The sequence below is a fragment of the Filicampus tigris genome, chromosome 2 (genome assembly GCF_054856515.1).
Source record: "Filicampus tigris isolate MCC_2025a chromosome 2, RoL_Ftig_1.0, whole genome shotgun sequence".
NCBI classification, from domain to species: Eukaryota; Metazoa; Chordata; class Actinopteri; order Syngnathiformes; family Syngnathidae; genus Filicampus; species Filicampus tigris.
In genome coordinates, this window is record NC_141218.1 from 22,393,840 (window position 1) to 22,414,724 (window position 20,885).

Below are 20,885 nucleotides of genomic sequence, written 5' to 3' on the forward strand. Positions count from 1 at the left end.
CACACAAACTGGCGTCGACGCCACAAATGCGACGCACGTTCTCCGACCTTGAGCACTTCCGGAGGTATGCTGAAGATATGTTGTTCAAAAACAAAAATATTGATTTTGGTGTAAGATAAAAACGATACCGGTGTAGCGTGATTTGCTACGGGGATGTTCGTCTTTATTCGAAGATAGCGAATGTTATCCAGTTGATAGCCTCAGCTCGAAAAGTAGCACGTCCTGAGTGCGCTCCTAATAGGGCAGAGCGAGTGGACGATACTCAAAATGTCGCCGACAGACGTGGTTACCACAGATGCAAAGCAAACATGAAATCGCTTCGTTTTTCACTTCCTGTTGCTAAGAGGAGGAGCCATCTTGGAATTGCCGTCTCATGCATTGATGACAAATACCGTCGTACTTTATAACAAACTATTTTTATTTGGCACATGGTAAGTAGTAATGGCATGTTTGAAGTAAATATTAAATAAAAAAAATGCTCGGATTGGCATGGATGGGAAAATAATAATAGAAGGAAAAAATACTACTAATGTATGCTGCTTGTTTTAAGGCTAAGATCACTATACGGTAGTAGATTATTGCATGCAATTATTGCCAAGACATGAGTAAAGTGATCAGAATAGTTGACAGAATACCGCATCCACAGAACGAAACGTTCGTTCCATTTGGTGTAATAGCGATTAAAAAAAATCGCCGCGTATATGATTGGTCAGTCTTTGAATGGCAGCAACGATTGACCAATGGGGTTACGTCTCTATCGCAATGACGTTTTTATCCCCCACCGGTTCTAGAAAAACCAACCACGAGCCGACGTCGTGTGGGAGAATCCATCTTAAAGAGAGCACTCAGACTTAGTGATAAGCAAGCGTATCTGCGCAGTTTGCTGTAAACGTTGTCAGTATACACCGAATTGACAAGTAAGTACATACATTTTTTTCTAAAGCAGTTCGATTTACAATTTCCGTAGGTCAGCGAAAGTACTGCACTGTAATTGCTAGGCCCGAGATGCGGCCTATGCGTTACGTAACTGTTAATATGAATTGAACGTTCAACGATATGTTTGATGTTCATAAAGCAGATGTTGTGTTTTCTACGTTGTAGAAATGTGGTACATGGGGTAATAACGTTCAATTACGTGAACAAACGGCAGTTAAATTCACCGTTAAATTGAAGGAAAACCGTGCCGGTCAAAATGGTGGGAAATGCGTGTGCATTAGCAAATTGCTACTAGTGTGCCGTATGCCATATTTATATATAACCCAGTCGACGCACCTTAACGATTGTTTGCTTTGTGCGTAAAGGTGTATTATCACAACATGGCTGAACTCGAGCAGCAGTACATGGAAACATCCGAAAACGGCCACGAAGTCGATGACTTTAATGGAGCCGACCAGGCCGGAGAGATTGCCTGCGGTGCAGGAGCTGGGCCCGGCGCCGACGACAATTCCCAGAACGGCGGCACGGAGGGTGGTCAAATAGACGCAAGCAAAGGCGAAGAAGATGCAGGGTGAGTATCAAAATCTTATTTTTGACTTGATTTCCCCCGCAGTTTAGCGGCACTTGCTGTGTTTCTTTGTTCTGCCTGCCTTTGTTGGCGCCATGTGCGGTGCGAGTGGGGGATGGGCGTTAGTTATCGCGTGTGCATAATCCACCCCGAAATGTTTTAGCAGGGTCGCATACGAGCTACTCCGCAATTATATCTCTTAAAAAAACAATTAAAAGCAAATACCCAATGCTCCCGTGTAAGCGGATGTTCTAGAACAGAGTGTACATTTACACCCCCGCATACTTTTACCACCACCCCAAGCCAGACATACCCTGGTGGTAGCCCTAGGGGCCTGACTGCATCAAGTGACCCCATTTGTCTCTTGTATACAGGAAAATGTTTGTTGGTGGCCTTAGCTGGGACACAACTAAGAAGGATCTGAAAGATTACTTCTCCAAGTTTGGCGAGGTGTCAGACTGCACCATCAAAATTGACCAACAGACGGGGCGGTCACGAGGATTTGGTTTCATTCTTTTCAAAGATTCAGCCAGCGTAGACAAGGTGAGTGGAGGTGGTCACAATGACACTTGTTTTGCACACTTGATGCATCTAATGTGCTTTGAATTTTTTTTAGGTTCTTGAACAAAAGGAACACAGGCTGGATGGGCGACAGATTGACCCCAAGAAGGCTATGGCCATGAAGAAGGATCCAGTCAAGAAAATCTTTGTTGGGGGGCTTAACCCAGACACAGCAAAGGAGGTCATTGAGGACTACTTTAAAACATATGGAGAGGTATGATCTCAAATTGGTGCTGCCACATGAATGTAATTTACTGTTGAAAATGATCTAAGTCATGATTTTTTTCCTATGTATAGATTGAGACAATTGAGCTTCCCCAAGATCCCAAGAGTGAGAAGAGGAGGGGTTTTGTATTCATCACCTATCAAGATGAGGCTCATGTCAAAAAAGTCATGGAGAAAAAGTACCACACTGTCGGTGGGAGCAAGGTGAGCTCACATTTTCTTTCCGGTGTAAAAGTTCTGCCTCTGATTTTCAAATGTGTTTTGTATTGCAGTGTGAAATTAAAATAGCTCAACCCAAAGAGGTGTACCAGCAGCAGCAGTACGGTGCTCGTGGATATGGCGGTGCGCGTGGCAGGGGCCGTGGAGGTAAAGTTCTTTTAGAGGAAAGAATCATTTTCAGGGCCCTGCTTGTATGTAGAAGCATTGGAACCATTTGGAACATTTTGCTTTCCTAGGCCAGGGCCAGAACTGGAATCAAGGTGGTTACAACAACTACTGGAATCAAGGTGGTTACAGCCAGAACTATGGAGGCTACGGACAGCAAAACTATGGAGGCTATGGCGGCTATGGAGGCTATGACTACTCTGCTGGTTATTACGGCTATGGGGGTGGCGGCTACGATTACAGTAAGCGATAAGCGCCACCGAGGGAAAGCGCAAATGGGAGAAGCTTATTTTCTTGGTCCTCCTTGTTGTATAGAACTCAGTCCCTTTTTCTCTTGTCCTCCAGACCAGGGCAATACAAGCTATGGGAAAACTCCAAGACGTGGCCACCCGAGTAGCTACAAGCCATACTGATCACACGTAGTGCAGGTATGCATTTTTGCATCATCCGTGGTAGTTATGAGAATATAGCTCTTCTTACCATTGGTGCCTTTTTGATTCCCCCCCCCTCCCCAAAGACCTCCATCTATTCAAATTCCATTCCAACATTGTGGTGGGGGCTAGTGTAGTTTGTTTGATGGGGTCTGGATCCATTCCACCTATCATCTTAAGATGCATCCCTACAAACACTACTTGATCGATAAGGGTTGAGCTGGTGGTGGTTGAGAATAGGACTTTTCACCTTGGTGTAATTGCTTCCGGTTCTGTTCACCCCCCCGAAAGTCTTTGTTCATTCTCTGACTCGTTTAACTCATTCATGCACTTGTCTTGTCTTTGTGTAACTGCTTGCCACGTTTGGTTTATTCTCAGTAACGTTAAGCAACGTGTTTTTCTCTTAAGGTCTAACGTAAATAAGAAAAGAGATCCATGGTCTGACCACAGCGAACATGGGCTCTGGCTTTTCCTTTGGAGTTGGCAGAAATTTGGACTCATGCTCCATTTGTACAGATCAAGTGAGGAATTGGGGAAGCAAATGTCACTTTTCCACTTTTTATTTTATATTGTTTTGTGTCCATTTACATTTCCAGAAATGGAAGTGTTATTTTTACTGTACTTTTTGGTACCTTTTTGAATCTAATGTTATTGTATGGTTGTATTTTTACATGTCTACTGGATTTACAGACAGGAGCAAGAGCTTTTAAAGCTCACAAATAAAACAATTTAGCTTTTTTCTTTCAGTGTTTCTAGATCTTTAGTTATGTACTCCCGTGCTGACTGTTGGGATGCAATTTGCATGGCTTTGGATGTGGGGTGAGACAAATTTAAGGGATTGAAATCAATCAAGGGTTCATTTGTAAGCGTGTTAAATGAATGTTTGCAGATGGCCTAGTAGATAAACAACCGGCATATGTTTTATTTTTTTGTTTGTTTTATTTGATTGTTTTTATTTTGTTTTTGGTTGTTTTGTTTTTTTTTGCTTTTATGGAGACTCTTCCCCGATCGTGTCTGCAATTTTAAGTGGCTTTACTAGTGTAATACAACTCAACGCAAGCCTGTTAAATGTAAGAGGGTCCCCCCCTCTCTCACTGGATACTCATTCCTCTAGTGTCTTGGGCAAATTGGTAGAAATAAACTTTTGGTTTATATTACAAATGGATCTATTTGTTATTATTTGTAAAGTTAATGTTAAATGTTTTTTGTATTGTTAAATGGCTTGCTCAATATAGCCGGAGTAATCATCGCGACGGATGCCTCATTGGGAAGCTGCGGGAGAGTGCTTCACCACCTGCAGTGTTAATATTCAACCCACTAGATGTGGAACTGCGATACTTGAACGAACATTAGTGTGAGTGTGGTATGGTAAGTGCTAATCTTTAACATGTGTATTGATATAGTGAGTATTTTAACACAGTATTAAGAACTATTAAAAGGAGAACACCTGTTCACTTTATTGAAAAATAATTATTCAAAAATAATTGCACAGGTTACATATCAAATCAGAAATGAATGTAGAACTGTCTTAGGTACGGACTATAGTGGATTGATTGAATCTGCTCATTTCAGTCTTGCAAGATGGTGCATAGTCCCTATAGGAAAAACATGATTGTTTATTTCCAAGTACCAACAATAGTGTTACCACACGTGGTTGCCTCTGAATTGAATTTCCTAAATACAGGGTGGGCCATAAGTTTCCATGGTTAGGGTTTTTATACCAATGATACCAAGGGTATCTGAAACCAAAAAATATATACATTTTACATACCTAAGGTATGTGGAAATAAAAAAAAACATTCTACATTTTCCTATTGTATGGAAACTTCTTGTCCACCCTGAAGAGCATCAGACAATGGCAATGTGTGAAATGATTGAGCTTGCTTTTTCTGTCAGATGATAGATCTCTACCTCTGAACTTGATGAATGTGACCGTCTGACAATGTCTGATCAAATTAAAACATTTTCTACAGGATCAACAAAACTAGATGTCTTCCTTTCCCAGCTTCATGTTGTCTTCCATATCTAGGGAATGACAAAAGTAGAAATTGTGTTGAGGGTATAGTTTAGTGAAGTGCAGTTCAAGGTTAGTGTTATTGATAAGAACCTGTGAGGATGCGATCAATGCATTTCACCACCAGCTCAGCGTCCTCCATATTGAAGCACATGGGCGGTTTAAACTTCAAGACACTTTCCCAGGGCCCATCTGTACTTACACAGATTCGATCCTCCACTTTGAGCCTGAATGAGACAACAGAATTAGTCATGGAAAAATAAGTGACCGCCCTGGTTTCATTTAATTTTAAATGTCTGGAACAACAAAGTACATTTGGTTGGAGAAATATGTCAACAAAAATAGCTCATAAGAGAAAGGGCTGACATACAGCCATTTTCCATGGTTTTCTTGAGCACCCAAATCACTGAAGTTCTTGCGTCAATAGCTATGGCCTTTTACTGCTAAAAATGTGTTAATAGGCAGTCCATGATTTCTGTTTGTTAGTTACATGCATTAACCCATTAAGGATGGGAGCGCATAACGGCGTTTCTATGACTAAAGCCAGGAGCGCTGTTGCGTCATTCTACCTTTAAGGTGACCTTAGGTTTTGGGGATCTGTTGAGACGGGTGCATTAGTCCTTAATGGGTTAACGTGAATAACAAAATCGAAAATGTATGTTTTGGCTTTGTCCCTGCCAGTCAAGGGTTGCCACAGTAAGCAGCTCGCATGATCTGCATGAAGTGGCCTAAAAAAATTCTGTGACTATAAATCTCAGCAATATGCAAGCAGATGTGGTTTTGTATTATGTATCTCGCAGTTACACCTTTTCACCACCTGCGCTGCCGCTGTGGTGGCAGGTGTCCTCAGTTCTCTATCTTCTACCAGCTCAACTCCCACAAAAAGTCCTGCGCCCCTGTAAAATGGCAACATTACGAATACAGTACTACAATTACCTTTTGTAAAGTGGGTAGAATATAGTTTAAAAATGTATACCAGCTGTTGAGAAAATCACAACTACATTAGCTAAGCATACGTGGTTTGGCTTACTCTGATCACTATCCTCCATAAAATGTATGTTTTTTTTGTTTGTTTTTTAAAACTTTCCAATACAAACGAACTGCGCTATTACCTAACATCTCCAATAATTTTGTGGCGACTTTGCAGCTTAGTGAACAAATCTTTCAGATGTGCGCCAACCCTTTTGGCGTTCCCCCTCAGGTCCTCTTTCTCTATCACATCAAGGACAGCCAGACCAATTGCACAAGACACTGGGTTCCCTCCAAACTGCAACAAATTGACAATTACATACAGTATTTTTGTGCTATAAAGAAATCTACGAAAAGTATGCGAAGTTAGAAGTGTGTCAATTTGTATGTCTAAAATTCTGCTGTGATTGATGCTAAAACAAGAATAAGTTACCGTGTTGAAGTACTCCACTCCAGTGGCGGTGAAAGCTCTAGCTATCTCCGCTGTAGTTGCTACGCATGCAATGGGATGCCCGTTCCCCATTGGCTTGCCCATGGTCACTATGTCGGGGCAAAAATCTCCTTGCAATTGAAAAGCCCAAAAGTGACTACCCACGCGTCCAAAGCCAGTCTGCACCTCGTCTGAAACGAACACCCCGCCTGCCGAATGCACGTATCTGTGGAAAACAAAGCAAAGTGTGCAACCTTGTACTGATGACATGCATCAGCAAAACAAGACTTACTCTGCAACTTTAGCCAAGTATCCCTTTGGCAGAATGATTTGTCCTCCCACACTTGGCATTGATTCGGCAAAGAAGGCAGATATCTGTGGCAAATGGGAATTACGCTGCTTGTTGTATCATTGTTACTTGCCTTTACTTTGGTGACTCATTTTCATACATCACCTTGCGACCTTTCTTGTGCACTTCCTCTAATAGGTCTTTGACTGTATCTGCATAAGCTTGACCTGGATTTGGCTCATCCTCTCTGTAGATGCCTCTGTAGGTGTCTGGTAAGGGTGCCTGACACAGTGAAATACATTACAGTAATTTTGTAACAATACAAAAAGATGTTATAGCAGTTTGGGTATTAACACACCACGTGAACCCATTCTTTTTGTCCATTCAATTTCCGGAACTTGTATGGACTGATGTCGATGAGGGACACCAAATGACCGTGGTATGCACTAAAAGGAGACTTGACATTTATTGATGAGTCACAGTGAAGAAATGAATGTGGTTTGTTGTATGGGAATGCTCACTGGTCAAGCACAATGACGTCCTCGTGTTGAGTGTACTGCTGAGCCAAGCGTAGTGCAAGATCGTTGGCCTCAGAACTGTCAGAAGAACGTTAGGTACCAACAGAACTATACTACCGGTACTTAAAAATCTGATATTGGGGCTTCGGGTCAAAAGTCAGGATGAACTAAAATAGTTCAACTGCACCTGTTCAATGTTTCAGTAGCTTTTGTACAACTTGCTCTTTACAAGGAGCCAAATGACAAAACTCAGAATATGAATTAAATCCACGAATCAATACATTTACTGGTTCAATCAGCGTGGGTTTCTAAGCAGTCCTCTTAATCATGATACTCATGTTTTGATACCATGAGACCGCAAGTTGACGCCAAAAAATGTGAGATAGCTGGAGCAATGAGTGTCATTCGCAGGTTGCAACAGACTGGAAGAGTCACAGAAAGGCACAGAATGAGACAGCCTTGGGGCATAAACCTGTTGTTATTTTTGCTGTTCAGTTCTTACAAAAGCAAGTTGCATAAAATGTTCTCCTATAAAGGTACAATGCCTTTTGAGGTGATCCTGACAGTATCCCCGAAAGCCTAATATCTGACTTTATCTTTCGTGTTACAGTAGATACCCAGAGTTGACAAAATAGAAGACGGACAGTCTCTCGGGCAAGGTGGCAGCCAGGCGGTCTGCATACAAGACTAAATTGTCATGCAGGAATCTCGCGTTGATGTTTAGAAGGTCCATTTGTTCTGCTGCAGCTTTTGTAACACTGGGGTGGCAATGGCCCACTGCAATACAAAAAAAACATATGTTAGTCATTGTTGCCACGAGGTGGCACTAGTGTGGCATGCAGTTTTAAAAACAAAATTCATCAAATGTTTTACCATGATGAACATTGCTGATGCAGTCTAGATAGCGCTTGTCGTTCTCATCAAAAAGATACTGCCCCCTTGCCCTTACAATTTTGACAGGATCGTCTGAATAAAAAGGTCTGCACGATTGCCTGCAATCATAAATATATGTAAGAGTTATCACATGACGTGTGAGACAATAAACTACTAGTACAGTTAACAGTACACTTAAGCAGTATCATTTTTTTAAGAGTAGTTACCCGATCAATCGCGTCCTCATTAACAGAGTTTTCTCTTTACTGAGTAGTTCTGAAGCCATATCTTCTTGTAGGCAACAGTCAAAACACTGTAATGCTGTTTAAGAAAAGTCCAAACGGCTGTGTCTTGGGAAGTCTTCAGATCAACTGCGCATGTCTGTAGTTGACACGAGGGCAGTTAGTCATCTTGCATTAGAAATGTGCGTTACTAATCTAGTCTGTGCAGAAACATTACACGAATTAGATTAGGTTGTTTGCTTAAATTTATAAACTGTACTGTATATGTAAAATGACTTCCATCTGTCACGTCGTTACGACATTTCCGACTTCGTTTTCGACTTGCTCTTTATGGATTAGTCCATCGATGATTACAATACATACATTGTAAATGTCGATTGTGTGGTTTCAATTTGAAAAACAAAAATATCCATCAAATACGTTGTTATTGTTATTCTGTTAATTTACAATAGAAATAGTGCTTGATGTGTCCTCTAATATGGACATTAGAAGCAGAGTGTCCCCCCTGTAATGGTATCGTCCAGGGGCTATATAAATACTCCGCCTCGCACTGCTCATCTGGTGGACTGTGTGCAGCTTCGGTTGCTAAGGAACCGCCGAACGAAGGTAATGCATCAAGACAGCTGTAGCAAGCTAGCTTGCAAATAAGATGCGTAAAGCTATCTGACGCGACAATATCTGCGCTGACGGTCTTAATCCGTCATGTCATGTTGTCTCAAGAGTAACAACAGAAATTGTCTACAATGTCAAGCTGTTGGCCGACTTAAAGTGATCTGAATTGGACGCTATATAACGTCTATAGTAGGGACGTTTGTTATCTTACTAGCTGGCTACCAGAGGCGACTGCTAAGTTGTGCTGCACGAGCTGCATCGTGCTGCTGGGCTAACTTTGCTCAGTAGAAGGCGCATGTCTAATTTTAAAAAAATGCAAAGAAGCCGTTTTTTTGACAGTGACGAATATTTGCATTGTAGTTGACGTTTAGGATTTACAGATTGAATGTTTGATGTCCAACAAGAAAAAAAAAATCATGGCTGCAAAAGACTACTCAAAACATAAATTATGAACTCTCTTCTGTTGTCATTGGCTTTATTAATTCAGTTAATTGTAGATTCATGATGTGTCATTGAGATGCACTTCAACGTATGGGTAAAACTAGTTTCAAATAGTTACAGCGAGGCTTACCTAAGTGTCTCTGCTCATAATATTTGTGAGGTTCTGCATACTTAGGTCCCGGTGAAAAGGTTTGCCTTTTCTAACATGTAGCACCACGTTTGCCCTCAGGAGGAAGGCCCTCGAGGCCACATCTGACTGCCAACAGCAAGTATTGAGTCAGACCATATTCTACCAGTTGCATATTGTCAGCACTTTTAACCTGGACTTGGAACATATTGTGTGCTTTCTAGAACAAATACAATTTGAATCACTTTTGCTGCGATATTTACTGGCTGCTGTAGAACCCATAAACTATCATATTATGTTGTAATCCCAGCCATGGGGTTGTAATGTAGTAACTGGACAAGGAAATATTACTTTTTTTTTTTAGGTGGCATTTAAAGATTTGGCAATTATTTGTCTTAGGTTAATGTTGATAGACAGAAGAACTTGTCTTTTTTAATATATAACAAAGAAAATGCAAAATACTTGTATGCATCCAAGTATTTTGCATTTACTTTGGTATTATAAAGGCTGGATTACTTTGTCATCATTCCTTTGTACCTCTTGTAAAGATTCTATGGCATGCTTCCAACCCCTATCCCCATTCATTTTCCTCACACTTCCCCCATTCTTTCCCCTTTCAGTCTGTCCCTCCCCCTTCAATTTTCTCCACAAGTCACAACTGCTGGTATCTGTTTAGGCTGACCTGACTAACTTTGACTCCCACATTTTCATCTATAACCTTTCCACCTGGGACTTGGTCTGCATGTTCTTTGCTGTGACTGTAGATTTGTGTGCGAGTTACAAGGGACTGCAACGCTCACTTACTAAGTGACCATGATGGAATGTGAAGTGTTTCTTTGTTCTGGGTCTCCTCGTGTCCATGTGTGCTCTCTGCTTTTGTGAACATGAACTTCAGCTCCTGGCGTTCACAAGTGCATTAGACACTTACTGGAGATTCCTAAGTACAGGCACTTACTCTTGGTGGATTTTGTTACACAGAGTTTTTTTTTTTGCATAGCTTTTCACACTATTAAGACCAGTATATACTAGACTATTCCGTATGTTGGACTACTGGTAAATTAACATGACCTCTTCTAAAACAGTTTGGACTCCACTGTAATGATCTTTTTCATCTCCCTTCAGGTGAAATGAAGAATAACATGTCAAACCAAATAAGGTGTGGAGGCCACATGGAATAAATCATGCCAGGTGTCTGAGAAAGCATCTCTGCATGCCTGTCCCTGGATCAGAGCTACCATTATGGTGACACTTATCACAGAGCAGCTCCGAAAGCAAAGTTTGGAAGAACCTTATCACAAGGCTTTCAATGTGAGTTGAGTTGAGTAAATATGGTACTAATTTGATTCAGTTAGGTTCAGAGTGGTACTGTTTAGTTCAGTTTAGACAGTAATATCTTATTATCTTCATATTGTCAATCATCCAAAATGATATGCATGCATGAAAATGTGTACACAACTGTGAAGTGTATTTTACACTAAATATCACCCAACTACCTCACCTCTTACAATTGCACACAATATTTCACTGGATGTACAACATCTTGCTGAATTTGATTTTGTATTTTTTTTTATTTTTACTTAACCCATGATCCACTATTCTTATATATTGCGTTTGTGGAATAAGAGTTACTGTAATCCACTAGTTTTTAGCCATCTCTGGGGGCGGCCATTTTGTCATTTCTGTAAACTGAAAATGACATCACAACTACTCAGTGCTCAGGTAACGACCAATCACGCCTGAACTGTTTCCTGAGCCGTGATTGGTCATTACCTGAGCCCTGAGGAGTTGTGATGTCATTTTCAGTCGACAGAAATGACAAAATGGCCGCCCCCTGAATTGGCTAAAAACGGGTGGATTTTGCTGCCTAACTCGTATTCCACAAACGCAATATTAATCAGAATGCAATGTTTCAACTAGTGGGCCTACTGGGAACATATTCTTGAAAAAAATATGATTTGATTTCAACTTTAATGCTGGTTGCTACCTGTCACTTAGTTACCAATTTGGCTCCAAGCATGGAATAATTTTTATTGGAATAATAAATAAATGCATTTAATCATTGAAAATAGCACACCACAACCTTTTTTGTACCCAATTGCTGGCGTGACTGTTGTTGTATGCTTGAGGGGATGGCACTAGACCAGGGGTCACAAACCTTTTTGTATTTGAGGGCTATCTACTTCCTCAGTGTTGATTTAATGCGTTGGCCTGCCGCTTTGATTCGTACTTCTAAAATAACACATTTGCTAAAATTACATTTCATAGTTATTACTGAATATAATTATTGTTCAGACTGTACCCTGCCTCTCGCCCAATGTCAACTGGCATAGGTTCCAGCTCACCCTCAACCTTAGTGAAAAGGAGCAATACAGAAATTGGGTGGAAGAATGGATGAATATTATGTAATCTATGTGAAGTAGGGGCGGAGCCATGGGTGGGCCTGGGTGTGCACAGGCCCACCCAGATTGACAGATTGCCCACCCAGTGGGAATCATGACAAAGAATATACTTTTAAATTGTTAGTAAATTATTGAATTATTTTTTAATTAGTGTTTCGTCGTGTTTTTACTTTATTGAATATTAAAAATGGCATAGTAAGCAATCATAAAAAATTCATATTATTCAGTTTGTCGTTTTATTTGAATGTGCGATGTGCCGAGACAGGAGGATTGTGCTTAGTAAGAGAAATATTCAGGCCCACCCTGATTTTTTTCCAGGCCCACCCATTAGCCACGTTCTGGCTCTGCCCCTGATGTGAAAATGTGATTATGCTAATGAATTCACACAATAATTCTCAACAATGATTTCACAATGTATAATATCAAATTGAAACACTTTATGATCACTTCTACAACAGTCCTAGGAAATCACAACGTCCCACAACTGACCTATTTTTAGAACACTCCCACGTGCTGCTCACGAGGTGGGTAGAGTAGCCAAAAAATGTACTCAATTAAAAGTATTGTTACTTCAGAATAATATGACTCGAGTAGAAGTAAAAAGTAGTCATCCAAATAATTACTTGAGTAAAAGTAAAAAAGTACTTGGTGAAAAAACTACTCAAGTACTGAGTAACTGTAGCAACGTCTCTCTTTTTTTTTTTTATTTATTATTATTTTTTTTTAAAACAACCATTCAATCAGACGAAAATACTAAATAATCATCTTCAGGCAAAGTCCATCCAATCAATAAAATGATTAACATTTAATTGAAGAATACCTTAAAGTAATAAGGTAAATTCAAGTACTTTTTCATAAACAATAAAATAATAATAGTATAAGTAAAAGAAATAAATTAAAGTGACACTTGGATGAGTTTAACATTGGCACTTATATAATAGGTTTGCATGTAAAAATGACATCAGTACTAAAATGCCCCCCTCAAAAGACTCTGGAGTGATTTAAGGGCTTTTTTTGTGATTAGATTTACGACAAATTGCCCCGCCCCTTTTTGGGGCTGGGCTTGTTATTTTTTCAGTGTCAGCGGTCGCCACCAAATTGCAAATGCACATTACTACTCTTGTCCACTTCAACCTGTTAAAGTATAAGTGTTTTGCACAATACTTTGGATTTGTTGACACAAAACGTGATCTTATCATGATCACCTCCACAAAATCAAAAATACCGTGGCGATTGCTTCTCCACTTACACAGGCTGAAGCGGACAAGAGCATGAATGCGCACACGAACCCCGACTGCTTATATTTCTGACATTTAGCGACGCTAAATTCGTGTTAACTCTCGGGAGGCAGACGGCGACTGGCAGTGGGCAAGCAATCAGGCAAGCATGGATCCTTATCCACCCCTTCGCTCCCCTCCCCAGCTTACAGTAGGACAACAGTACAGCTAATAGCAACAACTAGCTTCAGGCTGTTAAAAAAAAAGGCGTTAGCACCACAACATTAGCTCCTTACTGTCCGTGCAGTGTGTGGAGGTGATCATGAGCCTGCGTCTTCATTCCAAGCAGTCGCGTGCGTTGTCCGAAAGCGCTTACAGCCGCGAGAGTGAAGCGGTGTCAGAGTGAGGTAAGACCTCATCAAACACCGGGGGTGTCTTGAAGGTGCGCATCCGACTCCACAACCGAGTGTGGCCGCATTAGAACCCACCGTTTTGGCTGTTACGTTCCATTGTGGATGGCGTGTTGTCGGTCGAAAAACTGGGGGCATTACTCATCCAAATAAATGTGCACGTCCACTCATTCATCAGCCAAGAAGCAGTGGTTTTTTTTTTTTTTTTTAAGCAAAGAAGCAGTGTTCGCTCGTCCCAGCATAAATCTATGTAGCTCATGCTCACTTCCACATTTCCTCATTCTCACATAAATCAGCCACGGAGAGGTTAATCCTTTTGATATGTTGAAGTGGTCATTAGTAAGGATGTCCACATAAATTTTGGTGCCAGTTGATCACCGTTTTTGGACGTTATAAGCAATGAAAGTTCAATGATTTCCAATGGAGAGTTTGTAATCGATTCCTCCAGTGACTCCGACCGAACAAGGATAGAACGGTAGGCCGTTCTCCTCATTAACAATAGGCATTATTTATGGAGTCACTTATTTCCTAATGTCTCCCAAATTTATTGATAAAATAGAAAATGGCAACTCTTTTCATTTTCCTGATCAAAAAATATATAAAATGAACTTGTTAGTGAAAACATGGCCCTCCCGTCCCCACCGTTTCTTTAAGCACAAATACCACAAAATTTCAGCCCCTGTACTTTTTTTTTCTTTTTCAAACAGGCTGCGCAGACAGGACAAGGTACCCCATGAACTCGTATAAACTGTGTGTGTGTGTGTTTCAGTCTGTATGTATGTGACAAAACATGCAAAACAAACATTTCCCTCAGTGATGTCTATTAAGCTTTAACAGTAGTTGGCTCTCAAGGTTCTTGCAGTGAAGCTGTGGTCGTTTCGCAGTGAACTCGTTACTACCCACCTCTGGTCCTCGGGGACCCACGGTCTCCATGTTTGTGACTCCTGCGTTAGGCTTAATGCTGTCCAGTGATTGGCCAACAGAAAATTGCCCACCATTTTCAATAATGCATTTCTTGTAACATAAAAGTGTTACAAGAAAAACTTGATAGGATGAGGTCAAAAAAAAAAAAAAAAAATCAAGAGCTTTTTCAACAAATTGTAGATTACAAGTGGAGGAGGATTCAAAGCTGTGTTTCCTGTTTCGTTAGTGCTCTAGGGATGGGCATAATAATGAGTTAGTTTTGCTCTTAATCGAGTCTTGGAGTAATTGGAGCAAAATGACACCACTTGACTGCATCCCCGTGAAGTTAAGCTACAGCCACCACTCTACTTCAGGTCCCCCCATCACTCTGACATTGGCATAAAAACAAGAGTTCAATACAGTTTGTAGAGATACTCATGTCACAAAATGCGTTGAAAATGACGTGTTTTTGTAGTCAATCAAAGAAATGCAGTCAAATGCCCATTCTTGATGTGCACATCTGATTCTTTGAAGTTATTGAATTAATTCCAGGACAATGCTGCGCAAGTGAAGCTGCTATTGCCATCTTGCCGGCACACCCGCGGTGGAAAAACACGCCTGTATTGCTGTGTGGAAACGTGGCTTTACTTGAGGGTTTTGGTTTGACTTTTTTGGGGGGCATTTGAAATGACTTGTCTCGTGTTTTCAGACACTCCCCGCATTAGGCTCCAGCCCCACTATCTCCTGGAGCGCATGCAAATCAAGACAAGGCAAGTTCTCTGAAATACGTCATGCATTTGTAAGGTGCGACAATCTGCGTCAAGTTTTGTCTTGGCATTTCCAGAGAGCAGCTTTGCTACACAGCCGTCAATCAAAGCCACACCTCTGGATGCAACATGTGGACTGGATTCCACGTGGCCTTACCAAGTTGCAAAACCTCACCATGGACCTGAGCTTTCCAGTACAGCCAACACTTTGCAGAGCTCCTCTCCACCACCCCCTTCAAAACGCCACTGTCGCTCCCTCTCTGTTCCCGAGGACTTGTCCCAGTGCCGTTCCACGTGGCATCCCAGTGCATCCAAAGTTTGGACCCCGGTAAAACGTGCCAGCCAAAGCGTCGGAACGTCTCATTTAAGCTCAGTTGCCAGCTCGTTGCCACTTTGCGGCCCCAGGACCTTCTCAAAGTCGTCCTCTCTACATTCCTCCTCGAGCCCGACTTTCTTTAGCTTGGCATTATCTGCCGACTCTCCGCTGTCATGGAGCCTTCCATGTGACTCGCCAAAAACCGCCCGCTCTTGGTCATTGGCCACCCCATCCTCTTGCTCCTCATCCCCGACGCCCCTCGTCGGTCGCTCTGTGCTGCACCGACGCTACTCGCTGTCGCCTCTGCAAGTTCTGAACACGTCAGTGTTGTCCCAGCGCCTGCATCTGGCCCAGCCTCCTGCTCTGTCATATGGCTGCTCCGGTATGGAGTGCCCAGCTTTGTCTCCTTCCCCCACCTCAGCCTGCAGCACGCCATCGTCCTCTCGACGCGACCTGCACCGAGCACTGCCGCGATGCCACTCGCAGCCTTGCGACATGCGCAAACCTCGCTTGAAGAGGCGCCACGACCCAGATGTGTTACCTGGCCCCAGGCCGGGACTCGACTTCGGCAAGATGACACAGGTTAGCTTGATTGTGCTCTTTACAATGTCATATAACCGCCATCGGTAATTTCAGATCACTTCATGCATAACTTGTGGAACAATATAATATCGCCCACTAATATGTGTAACAGATGCATTTACCAATAAGAAACTGCATCACTGTTTTAACTGACAAAAAAGTCAAACAGATCATGCAAGCTGTGAAGCGCAGCCAACTTTGACTTACTCATTGGTCAAACACAATCTATTGCATTTCTTCATTGGAAATATAAGAAATGGAACGAATCTGTTCAAACTGTGGTCATTGTAAAACATTTTTCAGTGTGCAGGTAATGTTTTATCATTCTACCATTAGTACCATTAGACAAAAGTGTAGAAAGTTGTAGAGTACAATGAAAGTAAACTCTTTGACGCTTCATGAACTTACTTAGTATATTGTATAGGGAAACGGAAAAGCAGCCTTGCTGAAAATGAAGGAGTTTTATGGTTCAAGCTGTTCAATATTCACATGTGAGTAAAAAAAACATAAAAATGTTACATACATGAATCCCTCTTATTTTATTGTCACTTTAACCATATTGTACCAAGCTGTCTGCATGCCACCACTTTTAACGCTATGCTACTGCTGTATCCTAATACCATTACAGTTTTATGATGGTTGTCTTATTTCTCCCTTTTGCCACCTGATCCCCTTTGGTGTGGTGATTTATATTATAAAAAAAATAAATAAAAAAAATCAAAACAATTACGTACTTGCAGTCCACATGCATTCCTTGAACCCCCCATTTATCGTGGGGGGATATGTTCCAAACCAACTGCAATAGATGAAAATCTGCCATTATAGAGCGACAATATAATTACTCAAACACACGTTTTAACACAATGTAAATGTACTTGAACACAAAGAAAAATTGGCAGCAGAAAAAAGAAAATGTATGTTTTGTGGCTTCTGTGCCTTTTAAGAGGCGTGGCATGGTGGGGTGGGGCGTTACAGGCGTGTCTGCTTGTCTGGGCGTAAGCTGTGACTGTCAGCAGCTGCTACGGGTGTGTGCTCATTGTTTGTTTTTACCGGTCTCTTTCGTTAAATTAACAGCGGACAAGTGCACTGACCCTCACTCACCACATGTAATGGTATGAAAACACAGAAAATTCAAATTGCTTGAAAAAAAAGTTGTGATTTAGCGAATGATGAACCGTGCTATAGTAGAGTAACACTAATCAGTGGATTATAAAGAGTCTAGACACCTCTGTTCAAATGCCAGATTTTAATTAAAAAAGAAAAAGAGCGAATCTAAGACTTTCAAAACCTTTTCTGCCATTGTGCTCCATAATCTGTACAATTTGAGTGAAGAAAAAAAGTCCTTGTGAGAGGAGAAATAAAAATCCACAACTGAGGCAATAGTATGGCTGCGCAAGTGTGCACACCCTCATAACTTGGCATGTTGCTGTGTTCAGAATTAGCCAATTACATTGATGCTCGTGTTAAATGGGAGTCGGCACACACCTGTCACCTCTGATCAACCCCAAAGAAATTTCATCTGTTCTAGTTTTATCGGACCATAACACATTTTACCGTGTGTTTGGGAGTTTGCAAGTGTTTTTGGATAATTTTGAAACGTGATGGAATCATGCTGTTTTCTTCTGGTGAAGGGACTCAAGAACAATTCCAAACAGAAGTCAGCACAAAAACTTGGATCTACTATAACATCTGAAATGTGTTGGGGTTAATCAGAGTGGCAGGTGTGTGCTGATTCCCACTTAATACAAGTTTGAACGTGATTAGTTAATTGTGATTCTAATCATAGGTCAATAATGGTGGGAAAAAAGTTGTGAAATGATTCTCCTTGGTCTCATTTTTAAAGATCAAAATCTTGGCATTTTGAACAGGGGTGTAAGGCAGGTCGGTTATGAAAAAAATATTAATCACGATTATTTTTGTAATGATTGAAATCACAATTATTCAAACGATCTTATTTTTGGGTACAGAATAAGAAAATGTTTAATGTAAGTAAGTTCCTTTTGGACCTAACAACATTTATAAAATTGGTTATTATGAAATTAAAATAGGGAAATGTATGCAAATGTATAAATAAAAATATAATTTCCTTGTGTAAACAAACAGTACATTGGATATACATGCATATTAAACGATTTTTACGATTATGCCAATTTTCGAATCATGGAGTGTAATAATCATAATTGTAATTGAAGTTCGATTAATTGCACAGCCCTGCTGCATGGATTTTTATTGTTGCTACAATGGTGATTTTACCTCTTTCTCCAGATTGGCAATGGCACGGCGCTGGTCTCTGGTTCAGGTACTTGCTTGGCTCTGATGCATTCCCAAACGGAGCAGAACTCTGCTCCGTCGCCGGTAGAGTTCCTGGGTCGAGCCAGCATCAGACCACTGAGTGAAAGTGAAGAGGAGGATGAAGATGATACAACTAAAAGAACTGTGATGCCCGAGGCCCATTTACTTTTTGAACGAGACTGCACAGAACTGGACTTGAACCTCATAGAAGAAAACTGATGAGAGAGGGAAACTGCTTCCTGTGGTCACAGCTTCCTTTACTATGTTAAGCACACTTGCTCGCTGCCTCAGGCTTATGACTATACTCAAGATCGAAGCAGTTTGCAGCTATAAACAAGCCTTTCTCGAGCTAGTTACTGTTTTAAAAAAAAAAAAAAGGCAGTGTCATATCGCCTCTCTTTTCAGCACTCCAAAGTCAAATTTACAATTATTTGTGCAGACAGACTGTCTATATGGCATTCTGCTGGTAAATGATTTATTTAATTTTTAGTAGGGCTGCCATGTAGATGTGTAATACTTGTCTTGATATTCTTTTCTGGAGTAGATCAGATTTCTAGAGCAGCAACACATTTTGCCAGCCTTATTAAGTGACATAAATATTATGACGTTTTCCAGTAGGTTGCACAACAGGCCTGATGACTCATCCATAGGAGAACAAACAATGTTGGCAACCCCCCCCCCCCCCCCACCCACCCAACATCTTATTCTATTATTGCCTTGTAGGTTTAGATAAAACCCTAGTTAAAAAACAAAGTTTACAAGTCACCCTGTACTGTGTTGGTATGTTTTGGGAGTTGTCCTGTGTACGCTCACACTGGTCAGAACATCAGGTACAAAACCCATCCATCCATTTTATATACCGCTTGTCCGCTTCAAAATCATGGACTGATCAGTCAGTCTCGGAGCACATACGGGCAAACAACCATTAAGCCATGAACAATCAAAAGTAACCAATTAGCTTAGCATATTGCCATTTTATATTGGTACAATGTAATTATTAAAAGCTGACCGTGAACATTGAGATAGAAGCACAATGCATGGTAATCACCTTGATAAAATTAAAGAAAACATACTCAGATAAAGTAAAATAAGCACTAGATTGTCTCTCACTAGAAGGTGTTATTTGTACAGTGCTTGTATTTGATGTCATTAGCTTGTGATAGTGTACCTGATTCTCTGACCGGTGGCTGCATGTCCACACTGGGGATGCACACTGTGAGCTTAACTTGAGTCACTGCATGTTGTGGCCATATACAGTATAACTCCATCCATCCATCCATCCATCCATCCATTTTCCATACTGCTGCTCCTCACAAGGGTCGTGGGCGTGCTGGAGCCTATATCCCAGCTGTCTTCGTGCAGTAGGCGGGGGACACCCTGAATTGGTTGCCAGCCAATCGTAGGGCACACAGAGACAAACAAACATCCGCACTCACACCTAGGGGCGATTTAGAGTGTCCAATCAACTTACCATGCATGTTTTTTGGAATGTGGGAGGAAACCGGAGTACCCGGAGAAAACCCACGCAGGCACGGGGAGAACATGCAAACTCCACACAGGGAGGCCGGAGCCGGATTCGAACCCACAACCTCTGAACTGTGGGGCGGACGTGCTAACCAGTCGAACACCGTGCCGCCCTTAAAGTATAACTCTAGCCTAAGAAAATAAATAATATCTATAACGATGACCCTTTAAGCGAAATCAACCCAAACATATATTTTTTCAAGAATATGTTCTATGCAGGCCCACTAGTTGAAATATGGCATTCTGATTAATATTGCATTTGTGGAATAAAAGTTAAGCAGCAAAATGCACCTACTTTTAGCCATCTCGGGGGGTGGCCATTTTGTCATTTCTGTCGACTGAAGATGACATTGAAGTTGCTTGGGGCTCAGGTAACGACCAATCCTGGCTCAGCTTCAGAAAACAGATGAGCCGTGATTGGTCGTTACCTGAGCCCTGTGTAGTTGTGATGTCATTTCCAGAAGACAGCAGTGACAGAATGGCCGCCCCCACAGATGGCTAAAAACTAGTGGATTAACTCTTATTGCACAATATTTATCAGAATGCCTTGTTTCAACTAGTGGGCCTGCATAGAACATATTCTTGTAAAAAAGTATGTTTGGGTTGACTTGGTCTTTAAGAGATGATTGCAAACACTCTCCTCTCCTGCAGATACAGAATGAGGAAGATAGTCATTGGTAGTTAAGATGGTAGTTAAAACAGTTTTAAATTGCGATGAAGTCAGCCTGTGCATTGAGACCTTTTGATGTGACAATATAAACTGAGGACGTACAGCAACCTTATTAGCTGTTTACATACATGTAGGCTCCACATGATACATTCTGAGATAAAGCAGCCATTCCTGAAATCACCTAT

The 20,885-nt window shown here is 41.2% G+C and overlaps 3 protein-coding genes across 4 annotated transcripts; 2 read left to right on the forward strand and 1 right to left on the reverse strand.

Annotated features, from left to right (window-relative positions):
- Positions 1 to 785: 785 nt before the first annotated feature.
- On the forward strand, positions 786 to 4,266 carry hnrnpaba (heterogeneous nuclear ribonucleoprotein A/Ba). Its single transcript, XM_086017912.1, has 9 exons — positions 786 to 917; positions 1,302 to 1,507; positions 1,879 to 2,047; positions 2,121 to 2,279; positions 2,363 to 2,494; positions 2,563 to 2,656; positions 2,746 to 2,916; positions 3,020 to 3,102; positions 3,514 to 4,266. The coding sequence occupies exons 2-8, from the start codon at positions 1,317 to 1,319 to the stop codon at positions 3,085 to 3,087; spliced, it is 984 nt and encodes a 327-aa protein (XP_085874038.1). The 5' UTR covers positions 786 to 917; positions 1,302 to 1,316; the 3' UTR covers positions 3,088 to 3,102; positions 3,514 to 4,266.
- Positions 4,267 to 4,388: 122 nt separating this feature from the next.
- Positions 4,389 to 8,754, reverse strand: phykpl (5-phosphohydroxy-L-lysine phospho-lyase). 2 transcript variants are annotated; one of them, XR_015083561.1, is made up of 12 exons: positions 8,426 to 8,754; positions 8,199 to 8,317; positions 7,943 to 8,102; positions 7,329 to 7,403; positions 7,166 to 7,253; positions 6,973 to 7,089; positions 6,811 to 6,893; positions 6,522 to 6,744; positions 6,232 to 6,386; positions 5,937 to 6,015; positions 5,213 to 5,346; positions 4,389 to 5,130 (listed from the first exon to the last, which is right to left on the reverse strand). XR_015083561.1 is itself a non-coding variant. In XM_086017911.1 (12 exons), the coding sequence occupies exons 1-12, from the start codon at positions 8,482 to 8,484 to the stop codon at positions 5,090 to 5,092; spliced, it is 1,344 nt and encodes a 447-aa protein (XP_085874037.1). In that variant the 5' UTR covers positions 8,485 to 8,751; the 3' UTR covers positions 4,389 to 5,089. The 2 variants fall into 2 exon arrangements, 1 of the variants encoding a protein (XP_085874037.1); XM_086017911.1 differs by having other exon boundaries at positions 5,926 to 6,015; positions 8,426 to 8,751.
- A 6,578-nt stretch (positions 8,755 to 15,332) lies between these two features.
- LOC147151801 (protein FAM53C-like) lies at positions 15,333 to 20,391 on the forward strand (the record flags this gene model as incomplete). The annotated part of the gene is made up of 2 exons (XM_086024671.1): positions 15,333 to 16,214; positions 18,480 to 20,391. Coding segments are annotated over 2 exons (1,128 nt in total), but the record flags the coding sequence as incomplete, so codon positions are not given.
- Between the last annotated feature and the right edge of the window lie 494 nt (positions 20,392 to 20,885).